Here is a 10,491-nt window from a genome sequence, read left to right as displayed (position 1 = left end):
TATTATTATTATTATTATTATCATCCACACACTCTTTGTCTGGAACAGCAACGTCCGCTTTGTTGACGTCTCGCGCGTACTCTTTCGCCCTCAGCTATCCCAGCATGCACTGCGAGGTCTGCAGCATATTATCGACAAAGAAAAAAAAACAGGCTGGATAGAAACAACAACAGGGTGGACGGAGGACTACAAGAACAGGTGATTGTTACACAAACTCGAGTGCCGGCAGCAAGGTAAAGAACCTCTCGCCATTATTACCCTAAATAAAATCCGTGTGTGTCATTTCCTGCGATGACACGACTTTTAGAGCTCGGGAAGTGGTTGGAAGCTAACATTTTGTTAGCCGGCTAACGCTAACGAACCCTCCTCCACGGCGTTAGCATTAAACTGTAAGGTTATTATTAACTATAACACTTACAGATGTTGTCAGAGTGTGTTAGGATTAACCGGGGATTTGGTTCAGTTTGACTCTATTACCAAATTAGTGATTCTGTAAAGAAAAAAGAGCTAATTTATCGTACCTGCTGTTCTCACCTACGATTACGCTGCAGTTTTCTCACACATTTATCTCACACACGTTATTTCAGATATAAAGTCTGGTGGGTTCATTACTCTCTATTAATATGTCCCTGGTAACAACATAACACACTCAAACGGTGCTGTTCGAGTTGTGATGCTTGTGTGATTTTAATGGGAACGTGGAATGTTGTGAAACAACGACTCCGATTTTTCCAGCTCTCCCTCAACCAGGTAAACAAACACGGGTGAACACGTGACGAGCCACATGGAGTCAGCCTTTCCTGCTTGCTTTGTTTAGCACCAGTTGTATGAATTTGCATGAGTTTCACAAGCTAGTCTACATTAGCCTTTTCTTCTTTCACTGATCTTTCCACTTGTCTTGTTAAATCAGTTTCTTTAACTGCACAAAATGTATTTGTTTTACCTGGAATGATTTTAAATTATGTGTTCAGAAGTTAAACAAAATCAGTTTTCATCAGTTAGTTTTATAGAATTATCTACTTCGGATCTAAGTTTCGATATTTATTGGCTGTTATGTGAAAGTACATTATATATGATAAGCCTGATTATATTTCTTATCAAAATGTTAGGTTCTAATACTTGAAATAACTGTTGGATATGTAACAAATGCAATGTTCCTTATGAAATTCAGAGTAATGGGAGAGTTTACTTGGTGTACTTAATGAAGTAAATGTATATAAATGTATATTTAATCGCCCCTGTTTCTTCACAGTTTCACATCATGTGCCTGAGGTGATGAGAGAGGGAAGCGCTTCCACTTCAAGGAACTGACACAACCTGAAAGACTGTGGAGAGAGGGGTGGGGGGCCCTGGCAGACCGTGGACGGGGGAAGGGGAAGAGCTGAAGCAAATGCAGCACCAGCATCGACAACCTGAGCTTGTGGAAGGAAACCTTCCTGTGTTTGTGTTCCCCACTGAGCTCGTCTTCTACGCAGACGAGCAAATGTCTCACAAGCAGGTGCTGACCCTCTACAACCCGTATGAGTTTGCTCTCAAATTCAAAGGTAACACCCAGTCTCTTTTTGTGAGTCCATGTAATCGTTATATGTCACCAGATTGTTAAGACAATCTTGCTCTTTCTGTTTCTATCAGTGCTGTGCACAGCTCCAAACAAGTACACAGTGGTGGACGCCACCGGCGCCGTGAAGCCACAGTGTTGTGTCGACATGTGAGTTCCTTTGTCTGTTGGATTTGCAAAGTTTTCATTCAGATGGTTGTTGATGAAGCTGTTTTTCCATTCTGGTTGAACGTCTAATTTCTGTGTCCACACAGAGTAATCCGACACAGAGATCTGCGACCATGCCATTATGGGGTGTATGATAAATTCCGACTGCAGGTGTCAGAGCAGAGTCAGAGGAAGGCTCTGGGACGCAAAGAGGTGACGGCGACGCTCCGGCCCTCGGCCTCGCAGGAGCCAGCCGGCCCACGGCCCCACGATGAGGAACGCAGACTCAAAGAGCAATTTGCAGAGAGCGAGTTTTTTGAGCAGACTGCCTACCAGACAGGTAGGAGGAAATCAGGTGTGTTGTGTGACCACTAGATGGAGCCATGTGCTCATGTAATCAAAGATGGGCTCCCCTGCCTTGATCTTACTGCATGAAAAATTATTATTGGTGGGGGACCAGGGACAGTCACATACTTATTAGAATTTTCCGAACAAATCAAAATGAAATTACACTTAAGAAATTTATAAATTTCAGTTTGCTCAGTATTTAAAAACATACAATATTGTAATTCACTGTTATAATGTCAGTGCACAGGGATGATTTTGACACATATCAGGACAGAATTTATCTGAAGTAGTACCTTGATTTATTTGTTTGTTTGTCAGCAGGATTGCTCCAATGGACCAGTAGACTCTAAGAAGTCATCTGATCAGGATTATTTTTTAAAGGATTTAGTGTCATTTTGGGGTAGAGGTACTTACTGTAATTTTGCCTCTAACTTTATGGATAATGCAAATAATGCACACTAATGTTCTGCAGCAAGAAAAACTCCCATTACCAGAATCTTAAAACAAGAGTCAACAGCAAAAAAAAAAGCTGTTTGGCTCTAGTAGAGAAGATTGGTAGATTTTTCATCAGTGCAGCCCACAGACTCAGCTCTGCTGCTCATCCCACAAATGCATCTTCCTTACAAATGTGGTAACCTTTAAAAAGTAATGCATAAGCAGGCTTTACAGTAATGAAGGATTTATTGCCAAGAAGTATTGTAACCACAAAGAAATAACCTACCAAACACATTTCCTTATTTTTTGTGTTTAACAGTGATTATCATAATAATTATTTGGATTCCTTGACTTGTGATTTCAGGGCTGCATCAAAAATACAAGCAGATAATCTCACTGAGCATTCAATCTTTTTTTTCTTTTTTCTTGAGGTTTTGGTGTTTTAATATGGTATTTGAAGAATTCTTTCTAATCATCAAGAGATGAAAGGCGAAACACCTTCAAACTTCTCCTACAAGTCCAGTTGAAGTAATTCATATAGAGATAAAGTGCTGACTATTTGTAATATATGACTATAATACAGAATACAATGATACAAAATTTATGACAGATGGTCTTTTTTAATCTGTCAGTGATGTGAGCTACATCTCACAGTGATCAGTTTGCATGTGATGACGTAGTCCTTGTGTGTGGTGGACACTGTTGACATGCTTTCTGCCCCCAGGAGGAAAACAAACGTGGCTCTCAGGTGGGTCTCTGGGTTAGTAGCATTTACTTCACATCTTTACGTTCACCTTTCTGATGCAGTAAATACTCTCTTGAGAACAGACCCCAGAAGTACAGTTTACTCTCATGTGAATAATGATGGTTTAAAAAACTGGAGGATGGAGTATATATTTCAGACTTTATATAATAGCCTCAGCAAATTGAAAGTAACTGATGAGTATCCTTTTAATATTCAGATTTTATTACAATTCAAATTCTTTGAATCTTTTCGATGTGATTCATATTCAAATGAAAATACAAGATGAATTCCTGCCCATTCTTCCCAGTTTTTTACCTCCTGATGTGTTTCCACCTTGGATTTTGACTGACTAGGTATGCGGGGGTGTTTTTACAACCATTCTGAGCATGCTTATGACCTGATTGTGTTCTTACTTGTGTGACAGAGAGCCGTCCTGCTGCTGGAGGCCCCAGTCTGCTGACAGTGCTGCTGGGGCTGGTGTGTATGGCCGCTCTCATGCTCCCTACGCTGGGGGAACAAGAATCTACTGTGCCTGTCTACCTCCACTTAAGTGTTAACAAGAAACTTGTAGCTGCTTACGTTCTTGGTGAGTAGAACAGGTTGAAGTTTGAACAGTGTGTTCGTCTGCAGGAACTAGACTTTTCCCCTGTTGTCTTCATTTTTAGGTCTTCTTACGATGGTCATTCTACGCACATGAAGTGCTGAGTGTGAGTTGAGATGCTGATGGAAGATAATCCCACCCACTCCCCCCAAAAAAAGATTTCCACACTGGAAGCAGGAGTAGCACCGACCACAGGGACGGAGGTTGTCATCCCCCTGCTCCCTGATAAATACATTTTAGTTTGCTCGTGTTAAATGGATGCCCGACTGAACTGATGCTGACTGCAGAGGCCTCCGGTGTGTCTGTGTGAAGAAACGCTCAAGGTGTTGTGTGGCCTTGTTCAGTGTCTGTACTTTTATTGCCATTATGTAACAGAGTATGGTTGTGTGAAGGACGTGCAAACGCCATCCATGTACATAAAAGCCATTGAAATTTTGTTATGGTATTGTTACGGCATCTGTGACCATCATTCTGTTGATGTTTTAAGCATTTTTATTGTAGACTGAGGATTAATGCAGAATTGTTTGCATGTGTGGACACCTCTGAATGACTTCTGTTCTCCATCAACTCACTTTTACATCACCAAAGGAAAGTTAAGGCATTTGTTTGTTGTAATATATCAATGCATCAACATTTAATAAAATTTTTAAAGAGCTGTCTCGTGGTCTTTGATCAGGTTATTTCTCCTGTCTAAAATCTTAATACTTTGATTTCCCCAGCAGTTCACAATATCTTCACATCAGCTTCATACGTGTGATAAATAATGTAGTCCTGGTGTCCACTGTGCAGCCACTGAAGAGGAGCAGTCTAGGTGTTAGCCTTCTCCATCACAGGAATACGGTATGCATTTAGTTCTGAACTCGTCATCAGATGAGTGGAGAAACCTTAAAGACTGTTGACAGCAGGACAAGCTGATGGCCTTCTCCATTTTATTTGTAAAAAAAGTAAACCCTTTTTTCCCAGTCAACACTGCCCCATCCGTGTGTTTTTCATTTCCAGTTGCTGCTGTACTCCGGCAGGTTCTACCCCTCATCATTGGTTCACAACTTGTAGGGACAGAATCTCCAGGTGCAGCTCGGTGGCTCAGGGTGTCTCAGGTCTGATGGCCTCAGGATTCCATCTCTGCTTTTTGCAGATGATGTTGTCCTACTGGCCTCCTTCAACAGTGACCTCCAACTCACACTGGAGCGGTTTTGCAGCAGAATGTGGAGCAGCTGCTCTAAATCGGAGACTGGGTTCTCTGAAGACAAATGAACTAACATCCTCTGGAACAGTGAAGGCTACAGATGAAGGATTTGGACACCACAGGCGACAGGGAGCCTCAGGCCCCAACAGCTGAAAACAAATCCAGGTGCAAAAGTCACAGTACAGGTTTAATCTTTACATACTGTAATGTCTGAATCTGTGTACAATAAAGTTTTACTTTCTCCCCTGATCCCACAGGGTGAAACAGAAGACTGAGTGTCGGGTGCAAAAAGCTCTCATTTCACAAATGTAAATGTCACAATGTGATGCTGCCATTAGTTTCTTAATCACCATCAACCGACTTCAATGACAAAACCAACCCGCTTCCTTTGTAGGGGATGGAGATTTATCTCCCATCTAATTTTGGTAACATTTTAGACTATTTTTTTTTCATAAATAATGTTTTGAAGAAAAATTCATCATTCCTCCAGCCCATCTAATAAAATAAAATAAAAAGAGACATCCTGACAAGAACACAGCATATAGAGGCCTTTAGTGTTGACAGCCCGGTTGTATTTGATCTACTCAGCACTGCATCACCTGCTCAGACTTGGCCGTTAGCGCTTCAGCAAGTCAGGGAGAAAGCGGCTTAAAATCCATACAGGTGAAGGGAAAAACAAAGAGTTCATAGCCTCCGTTACAAATATCAGCTGAAAACAGAACTCCTCTTACAATATAACAGTAAGGAAATATCTAGAGCTGTACTCCCAGAAGTAATTCATGTTTACAAAAAAACAAAAAGATTTCGCTGTTGAAGACTTGTGCCCACATTCACCTCACAGCCAATAAAATTTAAACTATTTACGGCATTTGACAAGTTCCTATGTACATAGTTACAAACGAAGCAGGAAAACAATAAGTTAAATCTTAGAAAATCTGCAGACCGCGTACACAACGGCTTGTGAACAGAGGATTTCCAGCACAAAAACACGACAGACGTCAGCGGTCTGTTTGTCCAGTGTTTGTGTCTCCAGTGAAGGGAGCTGGTCGGACTGGTCTGAAGCGTCGCCACTTGTGAACGTCATCGCACTACGAAAGCCAAGCACCATCCAGGATCCTCTACTAGCAGCTGGTGCCCTCTCTCACTCCTACACACACACACACACACACACACACACACACACACACACTTGATTCAAACATCCACTCAGAAACGTTCCACTTCACCCACAGGCGAGGCGAGGTGAGGGTCTGGGGAGGGAACTCTTTCTTTCCAGAGGCTTATGGGCTCCGGCCCTTGACAGAGTCTCTTTCAGTCTCTCATGCTCACTTTGGGGACAAATCCTGGAGGGACGATAAGGGGGAGTTGCTGGACGAGGAGGGCGACACTCCCTCCATTTTTCCCGGTGAGTCGGTGGAAGAACCGACGCTGCTGAGGCTCCCGTCCAGCAGATCTGGGGAGTGACTGAAAGACACAGTCGAGGTTAGTGGAACCACAGGACGCCACAGAGGAGACCGTCAACAAGGGCTCTACTATTATTATTATTATTATAACGGTCTGTGGGGATAGGATTTTTGTGGGGCTTGAAAAAAAATCTTTTTTTCTCAGCAAAAATACAATTTAAGATTAAAACCTTCCCTCAGTGTTTTAAATAGACCAACAATAATGCTGCATTAAATGTTCCTTTCTACATAAAAATAACATTTGAGACAAGTTTTGAGTCAGTTTTTTGACTAAAAGTTGTGTTAGCACCCATAACAGAAGAAGATCCCGTCAGAATAGGGGTGCAAAACGTTGCACATGATGTAACAAACAGCCTGATTCTGAACGCCAAACTAGAGGTGATTTAAGTCAAACGTTAATATAGCAGCTCAGCAGGAGACCCTTCACACAAGTCTCACCAGGAGCTGATGTCCGATAGGTTGGAGACGTCGGAGGACAACATGCTGGTGGTCCCCTGGAACAGCCTCTTGGGCTGACTCTCTGTCTCCATCTCGCCTGTAAACAGGAAACAATCAAATGTTTTACTGCGGTCAGAGTCTGATGACAGCGTCCTGTCTCTAGTACAGTCTCTAGTCCAGTCACGTCACTGGAGCCGCCTCACCTTTACGTTTGATTGGCCCCAGAATGCTGGCTCTGATGCAGTTGATCGGACTTTGGCTCCGTCGGCTAGTGAGCAAAGAAAACAATCTAATGTTATACGGAATGCAGCTACAATCCGTAGCCATCAGCTAAAATCTGTGATACAAACAAAATAACAGCTTAATAATTCAAGGACAGCTAATTCATCCAGAAATTTAAGGCAATAAACTCCTGCAAAAGGCACAGTAATTATCCTTTCATGCCACCAGGGAGACATCAGTGCCATCTGAGCCACCTGATGCTCTCACACTAAACACACATTCATCACGTGAGTGTTTCGAACAGGAGCTAAGTATTACTGAGTCTCCTATAGAGCTTCTGACGCCCACCTGAAGCGTCGTGTGGGACTGGGTATGGGGCTGGGCGTCAGACCGTTGCTGCTCACAAAGACTTGTAAAGATGGAGAGAAACACTGCTGCTTGGAGAAAAGTGGAGCAGAAAACACAAAGATGATGGAGGATCATCAGAAATTGTCAACAATACTGTGACTATTATTCATGTTATTTAACAGAGTATATGAAATTATATAGACTAGTCCTGTCAGTAGGTTTTGTGCATGCAGAGGTAGTTGGACCATTCTCACTTTCTTTCCAATCCCTCTGGTGGGGGACGGGGCCGGAGACACGGGCACAAAGTCGATGCGCTTCGGAGACGAAGACGCAGATTTCTCCAAATCGTTGTCGCTCTGAACACACAGTTAACCCATTAGTAGCCGGTTCTTGCATCACATCCGGTACATACGCAGCGGTAGAAGCAATCAAAATGTGTTGGAGTATTATACTACCAACTCAGTCTGAACTTGAGAGACTGGTGGCCCTGTTAACTCCCAAAGTGTTAATCTTGCATGTCTCTACTTGTCCTTTCAACAGAAATTGAAAGGCCAACAATAGCCCAAGGCCAAAACATGCAGCGGGGGGGGGGGGGGGGCACAACAACGCTTTGGGATTCAAGGACACGGAAAAACAACAGTAATAAGGGTTGGAAATAAAAAAAACAGAAAAACAATGAGGGATAATTGTTTACCAGACTCAGGCTTTCTTCCCAGGATTGGCTCATTTGCATGGCAGCTTGAACCTCCCTGAGTTACACCAACAGAAAGAATCCGATGTCAGCAAACATTTAAATCATGACAAATGAATCTACAAGTCTTGTTCTTTATAGAAATGCAGCTTACCGCTCATGAGCCGTCTCTCTGTTCATCACGTCGACTCCTTCCTCCTACAAGACCACAAAACGGTTCTAGTTTGTTCAAAAGTATCAGTTCCGTATTTTTTAAATCTCTACAAGACCTACTTCTGTCTCAACTCATCAAAAAATCTGACTGCACTGTATTTAATATTATTAATAATTATTGTGACACTTAAATTCAGTCAGCAGGTGACACCACAGGAAGCTTTGTGCTGTTGGAGTCTGATACTACCAACTGATCAACTCTGAAAGACCGATGGCCCTGTGAACTCCACAAAATGGTACTCTAGCATGTTTTCTAGACACCATCACTCCCTATGGCTTTAGAGGGAGACAGTGGTCTGACATGCTGATGACAAATTTCCAAATTTCTTGAATATCACTTTTCCTCCTCACCTGTTTTATCTGGTGAAGTCTGGTGCTCGGAATGCGGATGGGCGATGAAGGAACCTGCAACGAACGCGTGGACAGAGAACACTCGATACAGAACCCTTCAGCCATGCATGATAGATTAAATGTGTTTAATAGAGCACTGCACCATGTTGGGCCTGTTCACAACTGTGGTGCTATTTCTCCGGCTACGCAGGACCTCTCTCTGGAACACCTGGGAGTGATCACTGAAATAAGAAAGCCACAGATCAACCATGCGTTCATGTGAATGTAAAAGGACAAATATCTGCTGAATGATTGTGCATTTAATAAAATTTAGTGGAACCTTAAGCCATTGATCATGGGTGCACTGTTGGATCTTCTCAGGTGTCCGTCGTTCTGCACCAGCGATGGGACCTCCAGGTCCAGCTCCATCTTCTCTTGAGGCAGTCCTCTTGAAATGTTCATCCTGAAGGCCAGCGCTATCACCGATTCATCCACCTAAAGCGGCTAACCAGAGCAGCGTGGCCTTACATGGTCGCGTTGGAAACTTTGAAATCCTTAAAATGTTCTGTAGAAACCGAGTAAATCGAGGCGATGAACCGACGATCGATCACCGATAACACCGTCGGTAACCCGGTGATGAACGAGGCCTTGACTTCTCTGGAAATACAGGAGCAACTTCACGATGCCTATCAATAATAAATAACGCTATCTTTATAATTTCTCATATTATATACATATATATTTACTTAAAAGTTCATATGTTTGTATGAACTTATAAGTTTTTATGATTGCCTGTAAACTTAAGACCAGTCGATGGTTAGCATATGATGGTCATACCTCACAATGGCCGGTTTCTGTTAGCCACCGACATGCTAACTCACTGAAGCACCACCGCTTTACCTGCCCGACGAGCGGGCTACTTTTATCCAGGCTGAGCGGCTGCTAACGGAGGCCAAAATGTGTGCTAATCTGAAGTTAAACGTGGATGACGCGAACACAAGGATGCTGCGCTGCGGTGATCTGGCTAACGGAGCGCGGCTACTTCATGGAAGCTATCCCGTACAGCTGCTAGCCGGAGAGGCTAGCTGGCTAAGCTAGCAGCAATGCTAGCAGCCAGGATGCATCTCCAGAGAGGCCAGGTCACTAGCGCTGCTAGCACCGAACGTCCGTCCGTCCGTCCGCCTGATAGCAGCTACGGCTCAACGACGTCCACGGATACTGAACGCGCTTCGGGCTCGGTTCCTGCCGGACGCTGCCGACACCGGGCCGGATCACAGCCTCACAGAAGCCAGGCTGCTGCTGCTGCTGCTGCCGCTGGAGCGGACGTCACGCCCATTTTAGCCTCCGCGGCTTGTCCAATCAGATCGCTCCGTTCGCCGGCGTGCTAAACAGGACAGAGGGGAGCTCCAGCGGCGGCTCTGGGGTCACCCCTGTGCGGCCGGGGGGTGACACATCCCCCTGGAGGGAAGTGGATCACCTTTCCGTGTCGGTTCTTACCTGTAGCCCCCAAAATGGATTCATACTCAGGCAGTTTTAGTGGACTGCAATGTTTGTTTTTAAATTTTACATTCAAATTTTAATTCAAACAGGTTCTCTCTTTGTAATTTATTTATTTTGGTATACTTTAGTAATCCCCGAAGGGAAATTATTTAATTTGCAATTATAGCTAAAATGTTTTCTAATAAATTTTATTCAAACAAGACCTTGCAATAACTTATAGCCGTGGCCAGCAAATGTTTAGCACATAGTGTTATTAAGAATTTAAA

At 43.4% G+C, this 10,491-nt stretch overlaps 2 protein-coding genes and 1 non-coding gene across 9 annotated transcripts; 1 reads left to right on the top strand and 2 right to left on the bottom strand.

Annotated features, from left to right (window-relative positions):
* Positions 1-96: 96 nt before the first annotated feature.
* On the top strand, positions 97-4,491 carry mospd1 (motile sperm domain containing 1). Of its 7 annotated transcripts, none has more exons than XM_068325492.1 (7): positions 97-233; positions 1,253-1,544; positions 1,633-1,708; positions 1,813-2,045; positions 3,213-3,236; positions 3,658-3,819; positions 3,899-4,491. In XM_068325492.1, exons 2-7 carry the CDS (start codon positions 1,391-1,393, stop codon positions 3,928-3,930), a joined length of 681 nt encoding a protein of 226 aa, XP_068181593.1. In that variant the 5' UTR covers positions 97-233; positions 1,253-1,390; the 3' UTR covers positions 3,931-4,491. The 7 variants fall into 7 exon arrangements, with proteins under 7 accessions (XP_068181593.1, XP_068181592.1, XP_068181591.1 ...); XM_068325491.1 differs by having other exon boundaries at positions 3,213-3,248; XM_068325490.1 differs by having other exon boundaries at positions 1,813-2,060.
* A 258-nt stretch (positions 4,492-4,749) lies between these two features.
* On the bottom strand, positions 4,750-10,044 carry pabir2 (PABIR family member 2). Its single transcript, XM_068325486.1, has 10 exons — positions 9,066-10,044; positions 8,889-8,967; positions 8,747-8,800; positions 8,337-8,380; positions 8,186-8,240; positions 7,746-7,847; positions 7,492-7,577; positions 7,125-7,189; positions 6,922-7,018; positions 4,750-6,484 (listed from the first exon to the last, which is right to left on the bottom strand). The coding sequence occupies exons 1-10, from the start codon at positions 9,185-9,187 to the stop codon at positions 6,346-6,348; spliced, it is 843 nt and encodes a 280-aa protein (XP_068181587.1). The 5' UTR covers positions 9,188-10,044; the 3' UTR covers positions 4,750-6,345.
* Positions 7,925-8,072, bottom strand: LOC137603269 (small nucleolar RNA U109). The gene has a single exon (XR_011037247.1). It is a non-coding gene; the product is annotated as a small nucleolar RNA U109 (small nucleolar RNA).
* Positions 10,045-10,491: the final 447 nt, after the last annotated feature.

The sequence above is a fragment of the Antennarius striatus genome, chromosome 10, assembly GCF_040054535.1.
Source record: "Antennarius striatus isolate MH-2024 chromosome 10, ASM4005453v1, whole genome shotgun sequence".
Taxonomy (NCBI): domain Eukaryota; kingdom Metazoa; phylum Chordata; class Actinopteri; order Lophiiformes; family Antennariidae; genus Antennarius; species Antennarius striatus.
Note: the sequence above shows the minus strand (reverse complement) of the source record. Positions and strands in the feature narration are given on the sequence as shown.